The sequence below is a fragment of the Centroberyx gerrardi genome, chromosome 7, assembly GCF_048128805.1.
Source record: "Centroberyx gerrardi isolate f3 chromosome 7, fCenGer3.hap1.cur.20231027, whole genome shotgun sequence".
Classification (NCBI taxonomy): Eukaryota; Metazoa; Chordata; class Actinopteri; order Beryciformes; family Berycidae; genus Centroberyx; species Centroberyx gerrardi.
The window spans coordinates 23,073,984-23,101,014 of NC_136003.1; the positions used below are offsets into that span (position 1 = coordinate 23,073,984).

At 41.1% G+C, this 27,031-nt stretch overlaps 1 protein-coding gene across 2 annotated transcripts; it reads right to left on the minus strand.

Annotated features, from left to right (window-relative positions):
• Positions 1–2,922: 2,922 nt before the first annotated feature.
• ints1 (integrator complex subunit 1) lies at positions 2,923–27,031 on the minus strand. Of its 2 annotated transcripts, none has more exons than XM_071925714.2 (47): positions 26,900–27,031; positions 26,487–26,777; positions 26,069–26,265; positions 25,311–25,448; positions 25,027–25,186; positions 24,823–24,928; positions 24,058–24,244; positions 23,412–23,557; positions 23,160–23,301; positions 22,749–22,925; positions 22,546–22,654; positions 22,334–22,454; positions 22,139–22,216; positions 21,865–22,022; positions 21,409–21,505; positions 21,229–21,320; positions 21,061–21,121; positions 20,777–20,974; positions 20,061–20,190; positions 19,103–19,282; positions 18,529–18,678; positions 18,270–18,449; positions 18,029–18,133; positions 17,209–17,376; positions 16,606–16,717; positions 16,351–16,509; positions 16,087–16,233; positions 15,906–16,004; positions 15,454–15,578; positions 13,870–14,124; positions 13,579–13,738; positions 13,362–13,493; positions 12,820–12,988; positions 11,215–11,338; positions 10,977–11,092; positions 10,724–10,811; positions 10,338–10,585; positions 8,655–8,784; positions 5,720–5,853; positions 5,379–5,571; positions 5,113–5,237; positions 4,850–4,959; positions 4,510–4,623; positions 4,349–4,419; positions 4,165–4,256; positions 3,579–3,688; positions 2,923–3,312 (listed from the first exon to the last, which is right to left on the minus strand). In XM_071925714.2, the coding sequence occupies exons 1-47, from the start codon at positions 26,952–26,954 to the stop codon at positions 3,197–3,199; spliced, it is 6,555 nt and encodes a 2,184-aa protein (XP_071781815.1). In that variant the 5' UTR covers positions 26,955–27,031; the 3' UTR covers positions 2,923–3,196. The 2 variants fall into 2 exon arrangements, with proteins under 2 accessions (XP_071781815.1, XP_071781814.1); XM_071925713.2 differs by having other exon boundaries at positions 11,215–11,341.

Consider the following 27,031-nt stretch of genomic DNA (forward strand, 5'->3'; position numbering starts at 1 on the left):
AACAAACCCATGGCTGCCTCAAAAAGTTGTACCATGAAGATAACTGATAGAAAGCGTACATGACGGAAAAAATGGCCGATCGAGGTGGAGGCTCTTGGCAGCTGCCTTTGTGGGCATCCAAACTGGTATGATGAATCAAGGCAGAGGTTGTTAACTTGTCAGTGGTCCATCAGACCGCTCAGCGACAGCCTGCCCCCCTCCCACCACTTCCTCGTTAGCTGTCACTCATCTCTGTTCCGCCTCACTGCTGCCCAGCCAATGGGATGCTGGCGCCTGACCAAGAGCCCAGGCTGCTAGGACTTGTGTAGTAAGTTGATGGATAACCATAAACAGAGCTTTCAGCTAGTTATAGGACACCTTACAGGTGCAATTAACACATCGCCCAGAAACAGCAGTTGGAGGCTGTTGACGGTTAGGGCAGGATGTATCATATTGAATTTACACATGACAAAATTAAACATACAAATGAATGTATGAATAAATATTTATTAAAGGAGATTTGGGGTCATCATGGGATATCATGGTTTTGAATCCCTCTCATGACCGTTGTCACGTCATTCCTCCTCTCTCCCATCATTCTTCCTGACAAACTAATAGAGCAGAAACACCTGAAACTAATGTTATTCGTACTTTCTGTTGCTTAAATAGGTGAAAGGCGGTTTTCATTTTGCATTCTTATACTTCACAAAGAAGCAGGCAGCGAACAGGCAGTTTTTCAAAGTTTTGAAGCATTTCCCACTTCTAGCCTCAGTTACTGTATGGCATTTTAAAAGGAAGGAGAGCTGCAGAGAGGCAGCGCTGCCCTCGCTGAGACAGACTGCTCTCAACGGTCCAGTCAGCGCAGCTTATTGAGTGCCTGTTAGTCCTGAATGACAGATTCCACTGACCCACCAGTGTGGGCATGTCTCACCCTCACTGAGGATCCAACCTTCACCATACAGCGGCTTCATCTCCACATTCTCTCATGTAACAAAACACCACCAACAGTCTCTGTGCTGTAAAATGGCCTGCCCACATCACGTCTTCAAAGGGCCCTTTGGTCTGTGTGATTGAACAATTACCGCCATGGTTAATTTACCATAAATAGGAATGTCCACTTTCCTGGTTTACCGGCATGCCTGCACATTGTTTAACTTATCCCTTTGACTCCATCAAGAGGTTTTCAGATGAAGTCAGTGGCACTGGGCAAAACAACTCACACTTTCATGGCAAAATGGTTTCCATCACAGCATGCGCATCATGCCTTTAATTTGTCTGCTACACCCCAGTGAAAAGCAAGCGCACCTATGACAGCTGTTTCCAGTTTTATCAGGATCCAAGAATTATTGGAATGAAATGAAAGGGCACAAGGCCTTGCTCCATTTATTTTTTCCCCATCCGTCTTGTTTGAGGTGCTGAAATATTAATATGAAGGGTAATAATTGGTTCTTGTGAAATTTCCGTGCTTTTACTATACAATTTCAACACTAAACTGCTTTCGAAATTAAGCAGTGATAAAACTTCCACAGTGAATCATTGAGCCACAGTGGTAATTATCGGAATTTGTAACATCATTCACTTATCAATAATGAACACAAAATAAAAAAAAACTTCCAAAAGCTTTTTTTTATTCAATGCATATCACAGTTGTTTACAGGCGGTATTCAGGTTACGGTGAACAATATGACTGTATTGCACAAGGCTCAAGTAACTTCCATTTCAGCCGTTGAAGGAATTCACAAATACATACAGTGAGTTTCATACGTATTAGCACAGCAACACATATTTTTGTTTTGGCTTCAGACTCTTAATTATTTGAATGTTAAATAAAACACTGACTCAACTTTAAATGCCAATTGTCCAATTTCAATTTGAGGGAATTCACGGCCATATAGGATGAACAGTTAAAAAATTACAGCCCTTTGTTTATAGTACACCATTTAGGTGTGCCAATGGTATTATTTTTTGTATTTAGGTGAATTCTTACAGTGTATGGACTTCTGAAAGTCATAAACATTAGAGACAATTATTGGAGAACAAAAGTGCTACACTACTGATGCCAGAACCACTACCATGAGATGGGATGATCAAAAACATTTAGATGTTCCAATTAAGCTAAAAATGAATTGCACAATTTGCCCTTTAGTCCTATAATGATGTCATTTCACATCCAAAATATGAAGCCAAACTAAAAAGTGTGCCACTGTCCAAATACACATGGAGCTCTGTAGCAACTGATAATGTAATTACTTCCAAGTAATGTAATAACTTGTACAAATGTAATTAAAATTTCCCTCTAAAAAGGTTGAAAATGTATTAAAAGTCAATTAGTTTTAGATTGTGCATTCCCCCTTTTTTTTTGTTGATACATGTGTATGTAAGTGGATATGTATGCATATAGATGTGTGTCTAAATGCACGTATATGTGCATTAAACTGAATGTTGTACTCGTGTTTCTTTTTATATGCTGTTGCTTTTGTTTGCTTTGTTTTGTACATCTGCTAACTTTTTGTTGTGGGTCTTTGGTTTATTTGGACTTTTATCTTTATAAGCATATAAATATATACTCAAAAAGGAGAAAAAGTCACACTGAAGGGAAAATACATGGCTGAAAATGAATGACTGTCCTCTAGCTGTGGGTGCCTCAATGTGACAATAAAGTATATAAAAAAAGTTTATGTAATAAATTACATGATCACATTACATTAACCAGCAACTATTACTCCAAAAGGGGTGTAACATTTTTAACTGGTGATGTTATGTATAATAATTATGTGTAATAATGTTGACTAATGTACCAACTCCAGTTATTACATTCGTCTTATATTTCTTATTTCATTATTTGTCAATATTATTATTATTATATGATCAGTTAAAAATATGTTACACCCCTTATGAAGTAATAAATGCTGTAATAATGTGATGTTACTGCATTATCCAGGTTTTTATTTGATTTTCAACTCATTTAGAGGGACATTTTATTACATTCTTACAAGTTATTAAATTATCCAGCAGTTATTACACCATCAGTTGCTACAGGCTCAGTGGAGGGTCCTTCAATCAATACAACTTAAGAGCCACAGTTTCCATCAATCTGCCATGATAAAATTACAGAACAGGTTGAGCTAAAGGCATTAAAAAAAATAAGTCTATCTCTGGAATGCAAAAAATGTAATGACACCGCTTCTAGTCAGATGTGGAGTTGTACTCTTCTTGTTTATGTTGTTGCTTCCATATGAAGGACCTTCATCGACTCTGAGATCATTGAACTGGTGTCAATTTGTCCATAGATGCCCACTAAAAACGCCTTGTGGAGCAAGATGTCTGCATGTTCTGGAGAAAAAAACAAAAAACACAATTACAACATACAGGTATGGATGTGTAACCTACTTTGATCATGGTTACTCAATATACTTCAACAAAACACACATACACTCACAGTTAGGTTGCATGTTTTGCTAAAACGCATTTACCTGCTGAACAATAAGGGGTTGTTGTCTGACTATAATGTAGGACAAGCATAGCAGCTGCTTGCTACCAGTGTCTGTTTCCTACCAAACCACTGTCCCCCAGTATGTGATTAAAGAGTCTATTCTTACCTTGACAGAGAAGCACATATTCTGGAAGATTCCTGAGAGCAGTCTGCACCACGTCAAAGTTACCGCTGCCCATACAGTACATGAAAGTGGGCAGGAAGTCTGTTGCCAGGCTGCGCCAGAGAAAACACACAGTATTACTTACCGACAATACAGTGAAAGGTAGCAAACGAAAGTAGTGCGGTGGCTTCTGGTCAGACAGCCGGAGATCTGTTCCAACCAGCAACTTTTTCCAAACATGCCTCTTTTTGAAAAACAGAATTTGACTATTTCTGGCGCATTACTCTAATGTGGAAATTACCTAGACCAGATGCACAAAATCTGAAAAAAACATAATATTTTCATTCATTTCCTATGCCAGTTCTGGCCGGTTAGTTTGGAAAGCTTAGAGTCTCCTTTTTTTTCTTTGGCATTTCACATTACAACATATCACTGAAGCATTAATACCAAAAAACAAAAAACACCAGCAAGATGAAAATCTGTCTTTTTCTCTCTCTTTTCTCTCCGCACATGCCGTCGTAGTTCCACCATGCCTTCCATAGGTGGCGTGTCTCAAATTGAGAACAGCGTTAGAGTGCTGTGAACTTACCAGGGATTGTTCTGGATACAGCGCAGCGCCAGGCTGAAGGCCATGTTCCGACACAGCTCCTCAGAGGAAGCCATTAGTCTCTGGAGATCGTTCTACAAACAGTAACAAAGGGTGGTGTTAGACATGTTACACAACACAGAGGTAATTGACCTTTTTGTTTTTTTTGCTGTTGTTCATGACTCACAATGAAGTACTGGATGATCTCTGGACTCCTCCTAGACTTCTCATCCACCTCCGTCAACACCTCCAGCACATCTATAGCAGATGGCAGATAAAAATCAGCATAGTGCTCATCGTCATTCTGGATTTGTACATGTGAAATTGCTGAGGCGGTGTGTTAGTTACCCTCGACTGCCTCTCCTCTGGACATCTTTTTCAGGTACAAAGTCATGTCAGCTGCAGTCAGTGACACAGACGCCGATATGTTGACGAGGGGCAGGGAGCCAGCGGACGAGTCGTCTGACAAAAAGGAAAAAACATAAAGAATCACTGAGCAAAATATATGCTTCTGTAGAAATTGTAGAGTTTGTGGAGCCCACAAAGGACAGTACAGCAGACGGTCTGTGGGTTTAATGTTTACATACCCAAAATGTGACCATGTAACACGCTTTAAATGTTCTGATGTTTCAGCTATACATGTGCGCACAAGCTTTCAACGCGCTGATATGGGAGTGGCGCTGCTTACCATCTCTGTCTTCAGCAGTAATCTCCGCAGAAGAGCTCTTCACTGGTAAAGTGAGTCCAGCCAGCAGAGACTTCAGCTGGACCAGGTCTGGGTTTTCCGAGCACAGAGCCCTGGTAGCAGAAACAGCAAAACAAAAAGCTCATGTCACCTCTTGAAATTTGTTGCAGTAAGTAATATAAAAAGTAACTCATTCATGGATTCATTTTTTACTTTCGCAAAAGGTATCAGTCAAAACATACATATTGCTGCACTGATAAACTTACTGCAAGATGTCAGAGTGCTTCTGTAGATAGGGAATGGCGGCAGCTGCATCATGGGTAATGTACTTTTGCGTGAACTGGAGAAACTTATTGATGAAGACCAGTGGAGAACGACTCCTCTGAAAGTTCTGCAAGACGCATGTGGCACAAACATCAATCAACGTTACTGTAGACCTCTGATTTGAAAAACTCATAGAAACAGATATCTATGTCTAAACTCGACCCTAAATCCTCCGGAGTCGGTTTGAAATTAGGTGTGAGCCACCCACCTGAAGGACCTTCATGAAGGAGAGAAGGCAGTCTTGCAGTGCCCTCTGGTGGTCGCTGTGGAAAACAAGCGGCTGCAGCAGCTCCAGGATGGCCAGAGCGTTGGTGAAGAACGTCAGGTGGTTTTGCTGCCGAAACTCCCGCAGGTTGAGGTGAATGCGACCGTGTAGGAGACCCGCAATCATGGGCAGGTGTCTGAAAGAACAGAAAGGCAAAAGAGTCAGCAGGTTGAACCCCGCCACTAAGGCAAAAAACATGAGTAAGTTTGTAGATTGAGCCACAAAAACTGAAAAAATAGGAACATAAATGCCTACTACCTAGTTTTCATTCCTATCTAATTCACCTGAGCAGAAGGACAGGGTGGGACACAGCCAGCTTCCTGCAGGCGAGGTTGGCGTCAGACATTCGGCTCTCAGCAGACTTTGAGTCTCCTGTATCAGCAAGCAATGTGACCAGGCGATGGACCAGGACGTCAAGCTGAGAAAACAAACATAAAGCAAGTAAAGACTCTGTAAAGCCCCACGGCGCATTCATGGTCTTAAGTAATGCATTTCCAATAGTATAAAAAAAAGTATAAAACACACAAGGGAGATTGTGTTTTCTTTGTGTAGTCAGAGATACGGCAGACGGAATAGTTCTTTCTGAATACGAGAAGCGGATTGTGACAGTTGTGTGAAAATTCAAAGCCAAGGTGTGAAGAATCATAGTTGAGGTTAAATTTCCACTAGAACAAAACATTTACTTTCTTATATTAAGTTGATGCGGCACAATAAACATCACACATGATTTGTAGTAAATGATTTTCTCCAGTGCTGTAAATCGTGAACTTCGACACAGCCCAGGTACAGAGGAGTGACGTGTTTGACAACTGATGGACTGAGCTGGATTTGCATCTTGATGCCCATGGCGCCATAGCGACAGTACTGAGGTAAAAAAGACAGTAATTTACCACCACCATTAAAGCCACTGGAAAGATGATGAGTAATGGCCTGTTTTAATATCAGCTGAGTATCTTGTTAACATTCCACCAAGGTAAGAATGACAAAAAGGCCAATTAAAAACGTATATAAAAACGTGATTTCTGAAGTATACCGATTTTTTTTTTTTTATCTGTCTAACCTTTTCATTGGTTTGAGCTTGTTCCTGATCTGACATGGCAAACCCTCATGGTTGCAGTTGCTGGAGACTTAATCTAACAAAAGACTCAACAGTGTGGGGTCAGAAGTGATTTTAAGCATTCTGTGATTCAGTTGCTGCACTATCTTCGCTGCCAAGCAATATTAGCCAAAACTTTGCTTTATTGCAGGAGCTCTACTGTTCACCAGCAGAGTTCGGCAACACCAGCTTAATGAATATTCTATCAGGAAGTAGAACTGCACAGTATCTACAAATAAATATCACTTTGAGATCATAAAAAATTATATATCAGTCTATCAACTAGGCTATAGCCTATTTTTAAAGGTTCCCGCACTGGCTGAAGCATTTAAACTAATACAACTAAACAATACAGAATTAGACATACCATTTATTTAGCTGGAAATATACACCAACTTTTGTGCCAATATGACTGACAGTGTGGATGATATGGCCTTTTAAATGCTTATTTTACCCTCATTAATACCTCCTTCAGGATGAGTGACGTACTGAACAAGAACCTGGGAGGTAGGCTACTATCCTCTATTGTCTCTAGCATGTTGTGTCTCACAGGAAATTGATATAGATTTAAAAAAAAAAAACACACACACTTAAATCAATTTGAACAAACTTAATGTACTGATTAATACTTGCTCCAATAGCATACTTTCTAGAAACTTAGCACACCATGTTCTTCCACATTGGTTCTTATTCTTCTTCCACCCAAGTTTTATCCTCTATCTACTTCTGCATACTTAAAGCTAGAAACATTCAAACAAAAGAATCTAAGCAAATCTAAGCCATATCTTTTATACTTTTTAAGATATTTAACTTTTATTTCAAATTATTTTGCAATACACACTAATGGTGGAATGTTCAGAGCAGGTGATGTCGTTAACAGCCACAGAACACTGGCCCCAGTGTGCTGCTCTCACACACACACACACACACACACACACACACACACACACACACACACACACACACAAACACTAGGTCTCCCTCTCCCTTCACCTCCTACAACTCCTCCTACTAATGCTACTGCTACTATTACAACTGCTATTTTACTGCTACTACAACTACTACCACTGCAATTACTACTTCAAATACTTCAATTAATATTGCAACTACAACAGCTACTTGAAAACTTCTACTACTGCAACTACGACTACAAGTAGTACTGCAACTATCACTCCTGCGGCAACTACTTCAACCACTACTGTACTACTACTACCATAAACTACTACCACCTACTTCCACCACTAAACACTTAGCAACCATCTAGCAACACCTCAACAACCATCTAGTAACACCTAGCAACCAAGTTGTAACACCCTAGCAAATACCTAGCAACACCCTAGCAACCACTAGAATTTGTTTAACCAACCGCCTACTCAAAGAGGTCATGGCTTTGTCAGCAAGCACACATGTTTTCTTCACACAACTAATCTAATTTTAGATGGACATTTTCTAATATTAAACCAAATTCAGAATTATATTATATTATTTTTTTCTTTTCTCTGTGTCAAAGTAATATCGGTAATTTGGCAATTTTAGTAATTTGTAATTATCCAGTATATCATGGCAGTAAAATTAGGGGGAAAAAAAATCAGTTCCAGTTATGGATAAGAATTCCTGGGGCAGCTGGATATAGACTGTCCATAAACTCACTGAGGTATGCATGTTTAAACAAGAGGCACTTGAGCTGCCTAATGTCTTGCCATAATTACCATGATATATTAAACATAACTACTTATGCTAATTAGGTAATTAATTAAGCTAATTAAAGCATTAATTATCAAATATTTCTATGTCAACATACTTGTCCTCACATAACACACAGGCGGTATTATTATAGTACCTTCAAGAAAATCAGTTTTTCCTCATTAATATGCAAATTTATGCATCAAGGAGCTCCAATATCAGATCATCTACTCTATAGGGGGAACCTGTGGTGTGAGTGTGAAGTTTCGTTCATGTATTGTTCTTGAATTATTGTGTTCACAAGAATGAGTCTACACACAGACAGACGGACAGACAGATGCCATCGTACCGTGGTGGAGGGACATAAAAATGCAGATGTCACTTTCATTCTGGAGTTGGCAAGAACTATGTAGTCTGTGAAACATGCAAGAAAGCTTTACCTTGCAGCTGCTGCCGTCTGCAGCCCCCCCGCTACTGAAGGTGGTGTCAGGCAGGGTCACATGCTGGATGACCTCAGGGAAGTGCAGGTAGATCTGGAGCAGCAGGTTCTGGCACCGCTTACTCATTGCACTGAAAAAAACAAAAGTAGATGCTATAGTTTAGAGAGAAGCCACCAACTACAGGAATTTGCCAGTCACTACAACACACAACAATTTACATGTTATTAGCTTAGGACTGTTCAATTGTTGTTTGTGAATATGACCTATTCCCTCGTAAAGCTAGCAGCTTAGTAACAAAATAATCAAGACTCTAATCCCTGATGTCATTGAGTTGTGTAGCCTGGAGCCGTTTTATTGACAGTGACTGGTTGGCTGATTTTGTGGACCTACAGAAAGTTTGTTAGAGCTTTTACACCCAAGTGAGCTTTACTGCATAGCGGTACTAATGTTGTAAAGCAGATAATGTTCCCACGTTCCCAGAAAATTACCCTGGGTATTGTCACAATCACTTCCTCCATCTCTTCCAACTGATTATCAATAGAGCAGTATATTGATATGAGATCACAGATTAGGGAGCATGACAAAGCATTTCACTATCGTCTATAAAGGGACAGTAGTTGATGTTCATTAATCCAAACTGGGCACATTGAATAACGTATTTGAATAATGAAATTCAGAGGTATCAAGGTTTCAAGTCACTGCGGTTTCATAAAATCCTCTTACTAGCTAAGGCTCTTGTCAGGCTCAAATGATGCACTCTCTACAAACTAAAGAGTTTATTACAGCAATGCCTTAAGCAAATCACAACGACCTTGACCAAGAGTAAAGATTCCACTCCTTGTTCAATAGTTGATGTGTAATTGGAATAAACACCAGCTTATCTGGCAGTGAGCTTTTGCAAGAAGAATGCTTAACATACAATCAAGTGTTTATTCAGCACAAGGCCAAACCCTTTACTTTCAACATGTTTTTTATCCAACCATGTTTTCAGTAGCAACCATTTTACCAGACAGCTTAGCTGTACTTAAAATATTGTAATTCGGAAGCTAATTTTGCTTGACCTTGGCCAAAGTTTCCTCATTAAAGTGGTTTAATAACCAGAGACATATTCATGAAAGGAGGTTTTGCCTCCACAAAGAGTTGCACCCTGATCTCTGACAGCTAAGTCAGAGCAGGAATTCACAACACAGGCAAGTTTAGAGCTTCAGCCTTAATCCTCTTGGCTTCATTATAATACACTGAGCTTTTAAAGAGATCACAGTACAGACGACTTCTGCTGGTTTTAATTTCACACCAATAGACCTAATTATCGAGTTTTCCCTGGTCCACAGCATTGTGGCTGACAGAGGAAGTCTGAAAAGTTCATCTGCACTGAGAAGGAAAATCTAGTGTGATTTACCCCAAGTTTATCAGCGCACCATAACAGGAAAAAAAGACATTCAGTATTCGGGCTAATTAGAAAGAACAAAACAATGTGTCGGACTGGATGGCCTGTGGGCATTTTGGTGAACCTTGGAGGATAAGATATGTTGAGCGTATGTGTCTTTAACTATGGAGGGACAGGACAGAGGAGAGAGAAGTGGAAAAAAAAAGAGACAGCAATACAAAGGTGTCTGTCTAGGATTAGTTAAAACGATGAATTTATGTATTGTTATACTAGCTGACAACTAGTATACAGCTTACCTGTCCTCCCATTTCTTTGTGCAATTGATGAGGTACTCTGAGAGTTTCTTGATGTTTTCCAGATCTCCGTTGCAGCAGGAGTGAAGCAGGGGCAGCCTGGACTGGATGAGGGAGCAGGAGGCCTGGTCCAGGGTGCTTTTGTCGAGGGGTGAGTCGCGACCATTCAGCTCCGACTCTGATAGAATCAAGTCCACCAGGCTGATGAGCTCCTCCGGGTTCAGCCGCAGCACAAACTTCTCTGTTTTCTTCTGCGGAGACGAAAAGGGAAATGCATGAGGCATCGGCTTCATTAGAATGAACTCCCTCTGACTCTAGATTTATGTCTCATTAAAAATGCAGGGAAAAGTGTGACAACTTGAACTTTGTGTGTGGGCTTTTCATCCTACTTGAGGGATCTTCTGGTCACGTCCCTGCCAGATACGCGGGATGTGGCTGCAAGCCCACAGGAAATCCAGGGCTGATGACGGGTCCAGTCTGACAAACGTTACACAGCCATTAAAAAGTAATCTCTCACAGTAGCAAATATTATGTTCAATAAAGTATCATCAGAACCAGAACAAACTATTGCTGAGTAATTACGTTAATCTATTAAAAGCACACAAGACAGCGACTAAGAGAGGTTTTGATAAAATTATGCACCTCTGGTCTCTGCGCTTGCTGAGAAGAGCGCTGATGCACTGCAGGAGGGTCGTCCAGTTCGACTGATGGGTAAGCAAGGCTAACAGGTAGGGTCTGTAGGCAGGGGAGCCTCGTCCCTGAAATGAAGAAACAGTAAGAAATGATGCATGATCACATTACTAACACCACGCAAACACCGACTTCAGTGTGATAAGGCAAGAGACCTACATCATCTGCTAAGTATCAATGCTTATCCTACCTTGTTGAGGGCAAACAGCAGTTTCTGTTGAAGGTCTGGACACACCGAAGTGACCTCAGGGTCGAGATGTTCCAGCCAATCAACCAGCAGCCCAGAACTCAGTCCTGTCCTCGTCACCTCAGAGCTGCTGAAAAAGGTGAAACTGAAAGGTTACCAATGTACAACTTTTAACTACATCTATTGAATTCCTACAGCATTCAAGACCTCAGAAAAAAGATATTGTGCAATACGTCCACTATACATAAGAGCCATAGACCTTCTGCACAATTAGAAATGCTTGGACAAAAATTTTTTGGGGTTCTTTAAAACAAGAGAATCCACACTTCAAGGGGTTGCAAAAACAATTTACTTTGTGCCACCTGGAACCTGGTTTGGTTGTTTTTCCATCTGCTGTTAGCCCTTCATAATAAGTTGTCTGTAACAGCATGATACAGATGATCAATTTGAAGTTACTGTGTGATATGCTTCAGCTCAGACAATAGTAGAATGCTTTCTGCAGTTACAGTAAGATACCAAGATACAGTATTTTGTCACAATGCATGGACATAAACAAGAGACTTCATGCATAATTTGTAAACATCTAACAAACAATATTAACAAAAAAATATTTGACCATCCTAACATACTAATGACTTGTGAGCTTGAGCATAACAAAAGCACACTGCAGTAGGCCTATAAGCCAAGTATTCTCATGTGTTATGTTCATGACCATTGCCAGTATCGATTCACTGAAATATAGAGATTAAACGGCAGGTAAAAAAAAAAACACTGAGGACTGGGAATTTCTGGTCATCTAATTGTGATGGAGTTCCCATTTGCTTTTATAACCGTTATGTGAAATCCTTGCTTTCCAAATACTAGTGTCAATGTTTCCTGCCCAACTCCTTCCCATGCGGTATAACCTGCATAATGCAAATATACATTTAATTTAAACTGCGCACTCCCCTAGCAAAGAAGCTTTAGATAGACCCAGTGTGAAATGTCACTGTTCTCCTCACTGGACGATTACATGTATTACATTTTTGGGCTCCTCTGTTCAGAACAGTACAACTGAGAAATTATTTTTGTTCTTCAGGCCTGGTTTCAGCTGAGGATGTAACAGTCAATGGTTGCTGAAATATTACACTGTCTATTATGTCATGTGGGCTCACACAGTGCATGAAAACAATCCAAAATCTATCTCTGAAAGAGTAAGTTAATCGGGTGTGTTTAGCCTATTCAGCTATGCTATCAAATCACGTAAACGTGTGAAGTTTGACTTGTTTTCAAAGGGAGTTATGAGTGTCCTATTTGCAGTAGCTCTCAGTATGTACTTGCCTGACAACGTTGCTGTGATTTCACTGTCAAAGGCAACATAGTGAGGATTCTGCGGAGTGTTGTATGATTTTTCCCAAGCCCAATGTGTGTACAGTCAGTGGAAAGTCGCAAAACCAATCAAAGATTTCCAAACCAAATCTAATATGAGTCTACAAGCAGGTACAAGGCCACAGACAACAAGTGCTGTTTTGCTATTTTTGTCGTGGCCAGCCATGTTTGTCATTTAGTCCTCTCAAATATAAATGTTTCTTGCATGACTTGAGAGGGAAATAGAATTGCGGTACTCACTTGTTAGAATCGACTTCCTTTTTCACAGCTCGCTCCTCACTCTCCTGAAGCAGCAGTGAAATCACCATGGCAACAGGGCCAGCTGTCCCATTCTGTGTACCAATAGTCATCAACAGAGACAGCAGCTCCTCCAAGTAAGGCGACTTCACCTCCATCAGCCCCTGTAACACTGAGAAACAAACAACATGCTTAATAATAGGTTTTGGACTGCTGTTATTGCATCCTTGTGTAACCAAGTCAAAAGTTAAATGTGGCAACATCTTTTCTGGCTTAGTGGCAGCATAGTGCACATAATGGACATACTGTATATGCAAGTTCAAAGAGGTCAAAGCCAGTCACTGCTAAGGCTGGTCTTGTTTAGTATCAAGGAAGACTTCTAAAATGATATGGAATGATATACAAAAGGGGGAAAAAAATACCTTGAAAATGCAGAAACAACATAAGCGGTTCTGAGGCTACTGTGCCAGTTCTGACACTCAGTTCATACTGAATCAAGGCACATTCACATACACACCATGACACCAGTAATAAAGACTTAATACCTTTGCCAATGAGCTCAGCCTCTGCATTACATCTCTCTCCGGCCTTTAGCATTGCAATGACGGCTCTCACTGGCACCTCAGTGTCCCTGCGATATGCCAGAGCCTCAGCCAGGTGGAGGAAACCTGTACGCACTGCAGGGCAGAGACGCTCGTCACTCATCCTTAATATGCAGTGAATTAATCAGCATCTAAAAAGGTAAGTGGTAGGGCTACTCACCGTCACTGAGCCTGTGTTTGTGAGAATACTGGCCAGCAAAGGATTTGAGAAGCGTCTTTAGTGGCCCTGCCTCCACAGGTGGGTTCTCTAACCAGGTCAACATTTCCACAATGACTTTGAGGAACAGTGAGGAGAAAGCAAGGTCCTGGGACACGAGGCGCTGGGAAGCACAGACATCAAGCAGGAGAAAGGGGAGGAAGGAAGAAAGAAAGATAAATATTACAATCCAGTTATATCTCTGTTTGATGAATTAATGTCTTATGCAATTTTCAGATTATCACTATGCCATACCTGGTAGAGGTGGAGTTGGCGCATCAGAGGACAGGAGAGGGCGTGGTTGCGGTGCATTGCCATGACGATGGGCCCTGCATGGGCAGAGGTGAGCAGGGCTGCTATGGCCTGTAGGAGGCGAATTGCCAACCCGCCCTGCTGAATGTGGCCCTGCTTGGCCCGGATCAGCTCTTTAGCCAGTGCCTGCTGCAAGGCCAGGGAGAGCTGGTTGGGAGGAGGGCCGTGCCAGCGAGCGTCCACCTTTAAGGGGAATATCTGTGGAAGCAGAGGCAACATACAGAGGTCACTCACTGCAAGACCTTAAATCAGTTAGGGAAACAAATCAGTTAACCAGTTAAAGTGATAAGCCACAACATTTTCATATAAATGAATGTCCGTTTTGCTACTCACTATCGCCGATTGAGACATGCAATAGTGATTCAACCTACAGCCAGTTCATGAAAGCTTTTACATTTGATGTTCTAAACACCCGGTGTCAGGTCGGTCTTTTCCAGGAAAAACCCTTTGCTGCACAGGATGTGATACGTTTTATGTTTCCGGTTTGTTTGGACTAAACAGAATAACTGGGTAGTTAGCATGAGCAGCGATATTCACCATGGCTGAACAGACAAAGAAAACAGCGCCACCTACAGAAACTCAAACTTCATCAACAGAAAATCCAAGGAAAAAGTCGTCACAATATTGGAAACACTGTTTGATTGACCAGTGATCTCTGGGAAGGGCAGACCAGAAACACCACAGTAATGATCGCTTAGCACCAAAGATGTTGCCATAATAAGAATACAGGATCTCACGGATTACCCTTTAAGGAGGAAAAAAATTGTTTGCTTTCAAAGCAGATCAAGAGAAATTGAATATTTCAGTTTTTTTAATCTAATCTCGTGTTACCAGTCACTGCTCTCAGAAAGCCTTAACAGGATCGCATTTTCATAGTAATATTCAACTTTCTGACAATTTGTGGCAATTCTCTCAAATTATCAGCACTGTGTGCATAATATTCAACTTGGTATTATAATGCACAATACAATATTATAATACAGTGCTATATATGTTACAGTCCAGCATTACTTTAACTGTTAAATGACACAAGCTTTAGATGACAGCAGACACAGTGAATTTTGATGTTTCAGCTTTATCTTTCTTGTGCCGTGTTGAGTTATTGAAGAAGTCTAACGCATCGAAATCTATATTGATCATTCCAAATCGCTGCATAATTTCTCATATGAACAGATAAGGAGATGATTCAAAAACAAGGCTGTCTTAAAGGTTTCAATGCAATGCCTTGAGGCTACTGAGTGAAATATTTGCAGATGTAACTAAACCTTAACAGCAGCCACTCTGTCTTTCTATTGCCACTTTCTATTTAGCTGTATTAACCCAGCCTTTAGTTTGGGGGTGAAAAATACAATAACTTAAATATCTTGTAATTAAAACATGGGATTTTAAACAAAAGATTTCTAACAAGAATGTCAGCACAATGCTGATATATTTTCTAATCATAGATCAATTCAAGCTTTTTACACCATGTTATCAAAACAAGCTAAAAAGAGAAAAAATAAAGAAAAAAGAGCTAAAAGTTCCAACCTGAAGCATCATGCCAGTGAGGTCATCTTCAGGCCCGATCACAGGAATCTGATTGGCTGCCCTCATCTTCACAGAGCTATGGGGGGTTTCCACGGTAACTTTGGACTTACTCACTTCAGAAGAATCTTTAATGGGAGACACAGTTAACACATACAGACTGAGGTGAAGCATTACATAAGACGTGCAGGTATAGAAACTACTAAAACTAGCAAATTTAGACCATTTACATAATTTTTGGAGGGATTTTTTTGTCAGCTGCCTTTTGTACACCCCCATCCAATGTCAGATTATGTCTAAGCATAAACAGATATGTGTTATTATTGTAAAAAAACATTTGCAAAACCATTATAAGGATTAGATTACTCAACATAAAGGCAATTCATTAAATGTCTAGCGTCATATATTGGTTTAAGTGGCACACAGTCCACCTCTTGGGGGATAAAGACACTGACCTCTGTGTGGAGGCAGAGAGGAGCTGAGTAGTGTGTGGAAAGTGTGCCCCCCAGTGGCACCTCGCTCATGCTGCACCTCAACCAGATGGGCCATGTAGTCTGTTGCAGAAGAAACACAAAATGAGATTATACAATATAAAAAATTTGTGAGAGCAGCAGAATATCTTCGGCAGACTCTTACGCTTGTCCATGATGTTCTGTTCCAGTGTCTGTGGATCATGGGAGACAGCCTGGTCCAGGTACTGCAGTAGTTTACTCATGCTGGATACTGGGATGCCAAAGGACTGCACAAACAGTAGCAGCTGCTGAGGCTCCAGGTCTTGCAAAGCTAGGGGAAATACATAAATTGTATCATAAATAAACAAAAAATCATATATATATAGATTATATAGCGAGCAACACATTGTCTGTGCATTGTGAAAGTTTTGTACTGTGAAGGTTGTACCTGCATCGACCAATCGTGAAACCTCTGATCGGATCATCCTCAGTTTCAACCAATCAGGTAGCAGAAGGGCCTCCTCTGAGGTGTCAACCAGGAAGGCGGTGGGGAGAGGCTTCTTGTCGGGAAACCAAATGTCCAAAAGAGAGTAGAAGTCACTCTCTCCTGGAAATGACACATAGAAACACATAGTACTAAAACATGTTCTCACAATCGCCTTAAACAATGTAAACGTTGAACTGTAGCAGTAAGCAGGTCTACCTTTGGGCGGCCCCAGAGTCAGCAGGATGACCATGGCATGGACTACCAGGATGTGCATCGTGGCTGTCTCTCCTGTAGTCCAGCGCAGAAACACCTGGTCCTGAGATTCTGACTGGGAAAAAAAAAAAAAAAAAAGTATTTTTCAAATAAACAAACTTTTCGCCATGGTTACATTTCCCCATTAAATTTACCATAGTCTTTAAACACAGATGAATCTTCAGTCGCAAAAGAAACTTCCGTTGTAGACTGAAAACTTTTTAAAACGTACCACACGTTGCCCTCATCGCACTGAATGATTTACCCTCTCTACTCACCACTCATGTTAAAATGAAAAACCCTTCTATCCTCCTTCACTCTTATTCCATTTCTTTTCTCCTGCAGTCACTCAAACAAGATTGTTTTATGGTCACGGGGGACTAAGGCTATGACCTTTGCACTAATTTTTGGTTGCTTGTACTTTTGGGGGATATAGGACTTGAAGCTTATTGAAATGTTCCACTCATTGTGAGTCACTCTGGATAAGAGCATCAGCTACATACCTAGCTGTAATGTAAATGATAATGTAGATCAATTAGTAACGTAAAGTAACTAGCCAGTGCTCACCCAGCTGTAGAGGTCCTCTCCCTCCTTGGTCTTCCTCATCCTCCTGATGTAGGAAGAGAAGATGGTGAGGAAAGCAGAGAGCACAGCGTCAGACTCAGGCCTGCAGGAGTGCTTGGAGAACAGGTTGTTCATGATGGTGGAACGCTCCACGATTAGCCGAGCCACATCCTGCAGAGTGCAAAAGAAAAAACAGATCAGTCTCAGCTAGGGATGTTCATGAACAATTGATACACAAATGTTTGTTGTTGTGTAATAATCTAGATCAAGCTTGTCGAATGAAACAAATTGACATATCAGTATATGGGGTGGTGATGAACTCATCTCTAGCAGGCCTTTATTGAAGGGTAACTGCTATATTTCAAATGGCCACAAGAGGGAGACACAGGCTACAGCTTTCTGAGGGGGATGTATGTATAGGTCTAAATAAACACTGGAGAAAATGAAGCGAACAAGCTTAATTTCTGTCTGGATGTTCAACATATAGTGCTGCAGTCAGTGTTTTATTCTCTTAGGCTCTTATTTGTAATAGGTTTGAAAATATTATCAGCAATATACAGTACTAGACATTCAATTTGTATTATGCTGAATTTCTTCTGTTTCAATTTCTAAGGCTACACATGCCATCTCAATGGTGGAAAACAAGTTTTTTTGTTTGTTTTTTTCAATTGTGAAGCAGTTGCACATTTATAACAGATTTGGGTCCAGCAAACATCAATCATTTGTTCATTAACTTGAGTATAAGTCGAGGAAGAAAAATCTTTTAAATGTGCATCCCTAGTCTCAGCATTGCTCCATGAAGGTGATGAAAACTTTAGCTTACCAGAGCCAGATCATTATGCGCAGCCTGCTCTTCCACTGGTGCATGCTGGGATAGATAGATGAGATAGGCACTGATCGTCTGTGGATCTGTCTCCATGTGAATAGCCTAGGGAACAACAGACAGACAACACACATGCTTTATATGCAAAGTAACAAATACTTGCTCACTAAAACGTATTAAATAAGTTCACATTTAATGCCAAATATTGACAGGGCAGTTCATTGTTGGGACAGACACTGACCTGCTGCAGGGCGGTGGACGTCATGCCCCTGACGCTGTCAAACAGGGGAAGCTTCGGCAGGTCTTGCAGCAGCCACTGGTAACCTGGTAAGAGCTCAGCATCTGCAGAGTCTTCCTCCATGGGCTGGTCCCGCTCCTCTCCATCCTTAAGACCTCCTTCACTCAGCACCAAAGACAAACCCTGCACACACAAGTATAATGTAAACACAATGCTAATGCTTACAGAGTCCGTATGGTGTTTCCCGCTTCCCATACTGTACCTTCATAGCCAGGACTCTCGATGCCACCTGAGAAGAGCTGAGACGACGCAGAAAGTAGTCCAGCACTTCGCATGTTGTCTGTTCGTCAGCCTTAGGACCCAACAACAGATCCTGGAGCCGTCCAAGAAGCTGCCTTTGCTTTTGCTGTCTCTAACAGGAGGAGAAAAAATTCTTTAAGATCGGTCAAGACTAAGTTCTATTTTTTAACCAGCTGCAAATAGCTCAAATGTCCCTAGCCAATAATGAATAGAACTGTAATGCATCAGAATGAAGATGCATTTAGTCAGAGCATAAATCTAAACTTGTGTGTAACTGATTTTATCATGCAGCATGTTCATTTTGACAACCAAAAGAGAGGTAAAGATGAATCACTGAGAGATATTAAACAATTCTCTCAATACTAATTATGACCTGGTTTGTCTTGATCAAATACTAAAACAAAACTTTAATATAAAAAAAAAAAAATCAAAAATAATATCATGGCAGGACAATTTCGTCAAATGCTGATTGTCATTTTTTCTGTCCATCTAAATAATCAGTTGAACAGTAAGCTATGATGCTTAAACCAACATACTTGTCTCTTCTTGGCCTTCTGCTCTTTGCTCTCTCCTTCGTCCTCATCCTCAATTGGCAGGCTGTCATCCGCAGCATCATGGAGAAGGAATTCACACAGGCACTGCACGGGCAGCACATCCAAGGACCCCTCGCTGGACTGGACCAAGTCAGCCAGCCATGGCATGGACTGAGAGGACGCCTGTGGAGGAGAGAGAATGCACCACAGCTGTAGAACCCAACCTGACAGCCTGTTTCACAAAGAACAGTGCGATAGTTCCTCTCACTTAAGCCGGGCGCACACTACACGGGTTCAGGCCCGATTTAGCTGTGTTTCTGTGATCTGAGACAGAATCCCCATGTTGAAGGCAACTCGGAGAACACGGCTGTCACCAAAGCTTGTTAAGTTTGAGTGGGTCAGAGTCAGTCTTTGAGCTGTCTCAGACATCCGGAGATTTTCAAACGCGTTTGATTTTGTCTGCAACACTCTTGTAGTGTGATGTGTAAAGACAAGTTTTGAGAACAGTGAGCAGCAATAGCCAAAGAGAGGTCGCTATGAACATCAAACAATGCAGAGTCTAGCTATTTTGATTGGACTTTGATTAGACTCTCTCTACAGAAAAAGACAACCCATGGTGCCCACATCTAATCAACCATTCTCCCGGCATCTAACCTTCTTTTTCCACACACCTGATTGCACACACATTAAGTGATGTGAGCTGCTCTTCCCTCCCAAGCTCCATTTTAGCGCAATCAGGTGAAAAACAAAGTCACATTTTGGATTTGTTTTCTCTAGACAGCAAGGTATCCGCCACAACCAAATCCAAGAGCAGAACCTTTTAATATGTGACCAATCCTCTGAGCCACATAATTTAGTGAGCACACCGCTATGTCTATGAGACAAGAAACTACATGAAAGAAGGTTGTTTGTTGTGAGCAGCACAGAGATCTCAGGTTTTTGACAGTCGTGTAGACATTACCTGTCTCTGGATGATGTTGAGCAGGAAGTCTGGGTTGCGGCTGCGGCAGAGGAGATGGCCCAGGCGCAGAGACTGGTTGAGGGTTTTCACCTGCTCCTGGACCGCAGGTGGAGGTCGACGAGGAGGCCCCCTGGAACACAAGACAAAAACACATGAGTCCACCTTAAAGTCACGCGACAAAACAATTTAATAGTGTTTCAAGATTTTAAAAGCTCAAGTGCTGGTATAAGATTAGTGACCAGGCGCCTTGATCACTTTCTACATTATGGTCTCAACTTTATTTTATAGTTGTACTAGTTTCATATAACCGTATGCTGCATAAAAATTAGGATGGACTCAAACTGAGATCTCACAAGTTAGTAGTGTTTTTCTACATAATACTACTAGGCTCTCAACTTATTACAGGGTGGTCTAACTAAATTAAATCAAACAGGATGAAAATATTACTTATTAGCCTATTTTTCAGTCACATAGTAGGCTGGCATGAGGGCATATTGTTTAAAATCTTGCAATATGAAGAGACTGTCAAAAGAGACAGAGAAAATGAAGGCGCCATTGGTCAATTTTGCGCATATAAATACTGTTTTCCAGCCAAGTAAACAATTCAAAAATGGCTGTTTTATAATCACAAATCCATCACAGTAAGATGGATTTACGTTAAATCATGTGCATAAGGTAATTCCCCTTAGAGGCACAGTGTGCCCCAAGTCTCTTACTGTGGGTCCAGACTGGTGAGCTGGGACAACAGCAAGCTGTTGCTTTCTGTGATGGTCTGTTTGGTGGAAGCTGCTGCCAAGTGGCTCTCAAAGGCCAGGATTTCTTGTTTCTCCCTTTGGGAGATCTGCAGCTCGCGGTTGATCATCTCCGTCTTTGTGTCCTCATCCGCAATGGTGCAAGGAGGGTAGGAATAGTTACTATAAAAAGGCACAGAGATATGTAGATTAGTTGTTCAGTCTTATAACTTTGGAATTAGTTTATCACATGCAATAATCTTACTTACTTTGTCATAACCATCTCCATGAGCATTTTCAGTGTGGGATAGCCATCCCACGCAGCCAAACCTAAAGGAAAAAAATGTCAGACATTAGTTGTTGAAAATATTTTGTGGCTTTGAATATAGATAATAACTACTGTTATGTAGGCATGCATAGACAACTGACTGTCATACCTATCTTCTGTGGATTGAATGCAGCCACCACAAGCAACAGAAGCCATGCCTTCCAATACAGCGTGGATATAGCCAAATTTGGCGGCTGATACCTTCAACAGGAACAGTTATTTGTTATTTTAAAATACCAATTGCATAGTCTATACATGTTTTAAAATACCAGTAGAGACATGTAAGTACCCTGCAGGCAGCTGAATGTTCTCTGGGTGGTGGTATGTACACAGGTTCAGCACTGCGTCGATGAGTTGGATCCTCTCCACTCTCAAAACATCTAGATCTGTTTAACAAGAAAGAGTCAGTCAGCTTTATGGCTTCTGTTTAAACAGAAAATTCACTTTATAGAACATTTTCAGTTTTCTGCATGTAGAGCCCAATACCAGCTTGTGAAGAGTCAACTGCTAACCACTGGCTACTCCAGCTATCTGTATTGATGTTGTGCACTTCCATTTCATTTTGAAAATGTAGTACAAATCATCCAAAAAAGCATATATATCACAAAAGTAACACCTTGGATGCTGATGGCGACTATGGACTCCTGGGGAGGTTGATTGCTCATTATAGGGAGTCACAAATATATAGCTTTATATGTGAACACAAACAGTTCACATTTAAGAGCCCAAGTAGCTCTTCACACACCATCAGATTGAACTCCAGCAGCCCTCTTAACCAGGTGATCTGCAAGCTCCATGGCATCAGCTGGGCCCAGGGGCAAATCACGCGACAGCCCAATCACCAGAATGCGCATCAGCGTGTCCTCCAGCAGGGGCACCTCGGAGCAGAGGCGAAGGAAGAAACTGGGGAAATTAAAAACCATCTTTGTAAAACTCAAAATGCCACAGGCAGTCAGACAATCAGAGCAAAAAATTTTCAATTCTTTTTTTTTTTTTTTTAAATATTGGGGTAGGCTTACTTTCTGTCGCTCTCAGGTGGCCAGTTGTCCCACTTGTAATAGGTCTCAGGTTGCTCTGTGAAAAGCACTTTGTGAAGGCTAGGGACATGGGAAAAGAGAGATGAGATACATCATGCATAATGTGAGTAGCTCATAATATGATTACCTCATGCAATTTGAGTAATAGAAACTGCTCAGATACGGGCTGATACTCACCAGTGGACGTAGTCTTTTGCGCCAACTTTGCTGATAGTGGGAACCACGGTGTGAAGCCACCACACGGCGTCTCTCTGGATGGCAGCTATCTGATTCTGAAACGACCTCAGGCCCTCCAGATCTGAAACAAACCAGGCAGATGTTCAAGGCAACTGTACACATCCACTCTATGGTTAACAAATATGGCATGTGAACAAATACAAAGCACTCACTCTTCTTCTCTCCTTTGTCCCATGCAATGCCAGCTTCTTTGACCTGGGCAGTGATGCCCAGCATCATGGAGACAGTTAGCAAATCTGTCACCTGGATAACAAAACGCTCCTATGGGAGAGACAAGGAAAACAGTTCAGACCCAAATGTAAATACCTTAAGATTACAGCTGAAATGGGACTGAGAGATTTCCATATGCACTTACTTTGAACTCCATGTCCACATAGGTGGCCTCCTTTCTCTCCTGCATTAAACCCAAGCAGAAGGACTGGAAGTTGATCTCATGCTTGGTCTGTTTGATGATCTCTCTCAGCAGCGCTCGGGAGGCACGGAGGTAATCATCTTTATTTGTTAGCAGGTCCTGGAACACCATGGCCAAGAACTGGAGAGAGGGCGGGAGAAGGGAACAACATTGAATTTGAGTAAACAATGTAAGCAAAGTATGGAATTTAATAGCAAAAAAAAAAACACAACAAAAACAAAAGCAAACTAGCATCTTTTCTAGACTTCTCATGAAAAAAAAGGTAATATTATTTGCAAATGACTATCTGTATAAGCAATTCTAAAATGTCTTCTTTTCCCCAGACACGAATGTCAGAATAGAGACTAGTTTCACCTTTGGAGCCTGCTCTGGGCTGTGCTGCAGCACTGTGTGGAGGACTTGCATGTTGTTGGGATTCCTGGCATTGGACAGCTCATTGAAGATCACCAGCTTCACCATGGTGCCCAGGTTGTCTCTGTGTGCATTTAGCAGCTCCCTGGAGAATCACACCCAAGGTAACAGTTACTGCAAGTCACTGAGTGTAACATTAAGATAGAAATTTAAAAGATTTCATTGATGACTACACACAAAAGGGACTTGACACACCTGACACAGAGCATGTAGTGATTAAGGAGGACTTTGGGTTTTAGTCGGATCTTGATCAGGTTGGAGATCACCTCCATGTCATCTGCCCCATGGGTGTTGCAGTTCATACATAGAGACATGAGAAGGTCTTGAGCTGGTCGAGTCAGCTGTAGACACAGAAACAAAGGAACCAATGAAACAATCTCATTCCTATCTTAATACTTCAAATTAATTCTAATGATCAAACTATTCATGCTCATTTTACATTTTTCAGCAAGAAAACACAGATTTAGGAGAGAGGTAAAAGAAACGACAAAGGAGTTACACTGGACATATTTAACTGTTAGCTTAAGATGCTAACAAAGCAACATGTTTATCAGAACAGAATACACTAACTACGGTTTCATTTTCATGAGAAATATTAAAATTGACCTGTGTTTAGTGAAAACGTTTCTGAAAATTTTCATTTGCATATGTTTTATTTTAATACAATTTGCAGACAGAAAATAGCAACTGAAGAAACACTGTGGTTGAAACACCAGTTCCAAAGAACAGTTTCTTAAAAGCAGTACCTCAGAACACTAGTTTAAAGTGAGATATGAAGTAAGACATTGCAGGTGTTTGTTATTATCTAAAGAGGTTATCCCCTGTGTGTTACGCCTCTCACCTTTGGGTTCTGGAGCCACATCTCAAGCCTCTGCACAGCCATGAGTCGTGCCTCCTTGTAGCCGCAGGTGGCTGTGAGCAGACGGAGCAGGTTTCGGGACACGTTGTCCATCGGCTGCCTGCGGTTCAGCTGATCCCTGAGGACGTCCAGCACATAGTCTTCCACGCTCTCAGCCAGTTCCTCATACCTACAGTGTGCCAGAGGGTAAGACAAAAGACAAAAGAGAAAATGATCCATCATTTGCTAGGAATGAAAATATTCAAATAACGCAATGAAATGTGTGACTCATATGCTGAAGGATAAAGGATTAGAGCCGCTCTGACTGAGGTTATAAAGAACAGCTGCTGACAGTGATCTATTATGAAAAAGAGACATGCTTTCATGTGTTTCAGTTCGCCTTTTGTATTGTTATTTAAAGATAACTCTTGCAGGATCTTGATATCACTGTGAAATTAATTCAGTGCTGTGATCTACAGCCCCTTTGAACAGGGGAACACACAGGAAAATCAAATGAAAGCATAAAAAGCAAGTAATCAGGATTTGTAACAGCGAGACACAATTTTTTTGCTAACATTAGCATGTTTTATCATAACTAATTTCATGATGATAGATTAATTAAAAATCTAAATCCTATATCTGGGATAAAAATGAAAATCTGATTTATAGTCTCAATTATATCTAGGACTAAAATGGCAAATCCGGCAACTTCAATCAGTGTTCATTCGCCTCTAGCAGCCCTCACATCTATATGGGTCATTTTTATACCTCGGCATAACCTGCCCATCGTCCTCAGGACTCAGTTTCTCCTCTGCTATCAGCAATTCAGTCTGGCTGTCATCCTCGTCTGGGGTTGAGGGATGAGGGCTGCTACCTGGAAACCAAACATTTAAGGCAGCATAATCAATCACCATTCATCTCCTGTATGAACTAACTTTTGCCCCACTAAGCCAGAGTGTCTTGTCAATGTACCTGCGCTGAGATCTCCACCAGAGCGCCCAGTGTCAGCCTGCAGTAGCATACTCTTTGGGGGCATCTTGGTGCCAAAAGCAGTCTGGATGTTGTCAACAAAATTCTTACAATGAGAACTGTCCACCCAGATTCTTTCCCCCAGAGAGTCCTCAATGTACACCTGGAAATACAACATTTTAGATTGAGACAAATTTCAAACAGAGTTCATTATATATGGCTAAAATGCAGCATAACAAAAAGGAATAAACAAAAATGTATTTGTATTTTTTTAGGGAGGTTCTCACTTTGACAAAGATCTCAGGCCAGTTCTCGTCCTCCTCGTAGGCGGCCATCAGCAGATTGCAAGCAAGTACAGAAACGAGGCTGTTGCCCTTTGCTTTGAAGTTGATAGAAGCATCCCGACGCAGGAGGCTGCACAAGGCCTGGTGACAGAGGGTGACAGGAAGAAAGTCATAAAAATCCAGTCAAGTTCCAAAATCTGTGAGGTTCACCATAAGACATTATGACAGTGATGCTCAAAGTTGGAAACTGCTGAGTTTTTAGTTTCTGTGGGAAACATTTAATTGCAAAGCACATTTCCTTAGCAGGGTCAACAACATCTGTAGTCGATACCAAAAGTGTAATTGGAAAAGTTTGAGAGTTGAAATTCAACAACTCCAACCACTATTCCACTTTTTATTCTAGGGATTCTGTTTTTAACAAACTCTCCAATTAGTTCTCAAGGATGCAGAATTAAATCTATACAAGCATATTGACCCAAGAAGTTTTTAAGTTTCTGTTGATTCATAAATATATCACCATTAGCAAGTTGAAATCAAAGCATGGTGGAATGCAAATTATTAAATCAATGACTAACACATGGCTAGTTCGATATTTTCCTTGTTTGCATATTTCAAAACTACCCAACTCTGCCATTTTGTGAATAAAAATGAGTATTTAAAACAAATCCCCAAAAAATAGTATATTACATTTATTGGATCCCTGTCATTTTCCCCTAGGCTAAACTATTTGAGCATCACTGCATTGTAGTGTTTATTCTTACCTCAATAATTCCTTCAGTGGCAAATACATTGGGCTTGATTTTGGCCAGGAACATGAGACTGAGGTACAGTGTGATGTCAGGCTTGGCCCGGTTCATCTTGAGCTGTTTGACTGCTCCACACAGCAGTCCCTCAATGCGATCATCATTTCCTTCAGACTCTGCAGCCTCAATCTCATCCAGCAGCACTGCTGGTGGAACTATCATAAAAAAAGAGACATTTTTAACTCTCCTTGCAAACCACAAGCTTGTAGATTATACAGCACACTATTCTTAGGATAGCATTCTTCCTATCTTTAAAAAGATCTGAGGTAGTATTTAAATAAGCCAAAGGACCTCCACATTCAGATAAACAGAGTTCTGGTGCATTTCAAGCTTTTTAATGTCTTTCACAAAAGTAGACAAAAAGACATGGATTTACCTTCAATAGGTACCACTGATGGCTCCTTAATGGAGGGCGATATTGCCCTCTTGTCCACAGCTGCAACATCAGCGAGTCGTCCCAGGGCGCTCACTGGAGGGGTGGAGGACAGTTTGGGACGCTTGGTTAGGCTTGACAGACCCGATGAGGAGGGCAGAGTGGAGGAAGTCTCTCTCTTACGGTCAGCAGGTAACCCTGTGGATGCTGGCTTCAGGAGGACCGCTGGTGCTTTGGACTCTCCACCTTGACTTTTTGATCCTAGAGCTATGAAATCTCCTGGGGGAGGATGGCCTGGCAAGAGGACGTTACAGTTAATTATGATTTTCTTACGCTTAGTTTGCGACTATTATCAATATGATCTGACTGAAATGATATCAAGACGTATCTAGGATTGTCTAATTAACGATACATACCTGATGGTTTGGCAGCACTAGGGCGCCTGAGTGTTGTTGGCTTTGGACGATTCATCGTTACTAAATGGCACAACTCAAAATCAGACTCAGGGCAGGTTGAGCAGGTGACATTACCTGGCTTAGACAACTCTG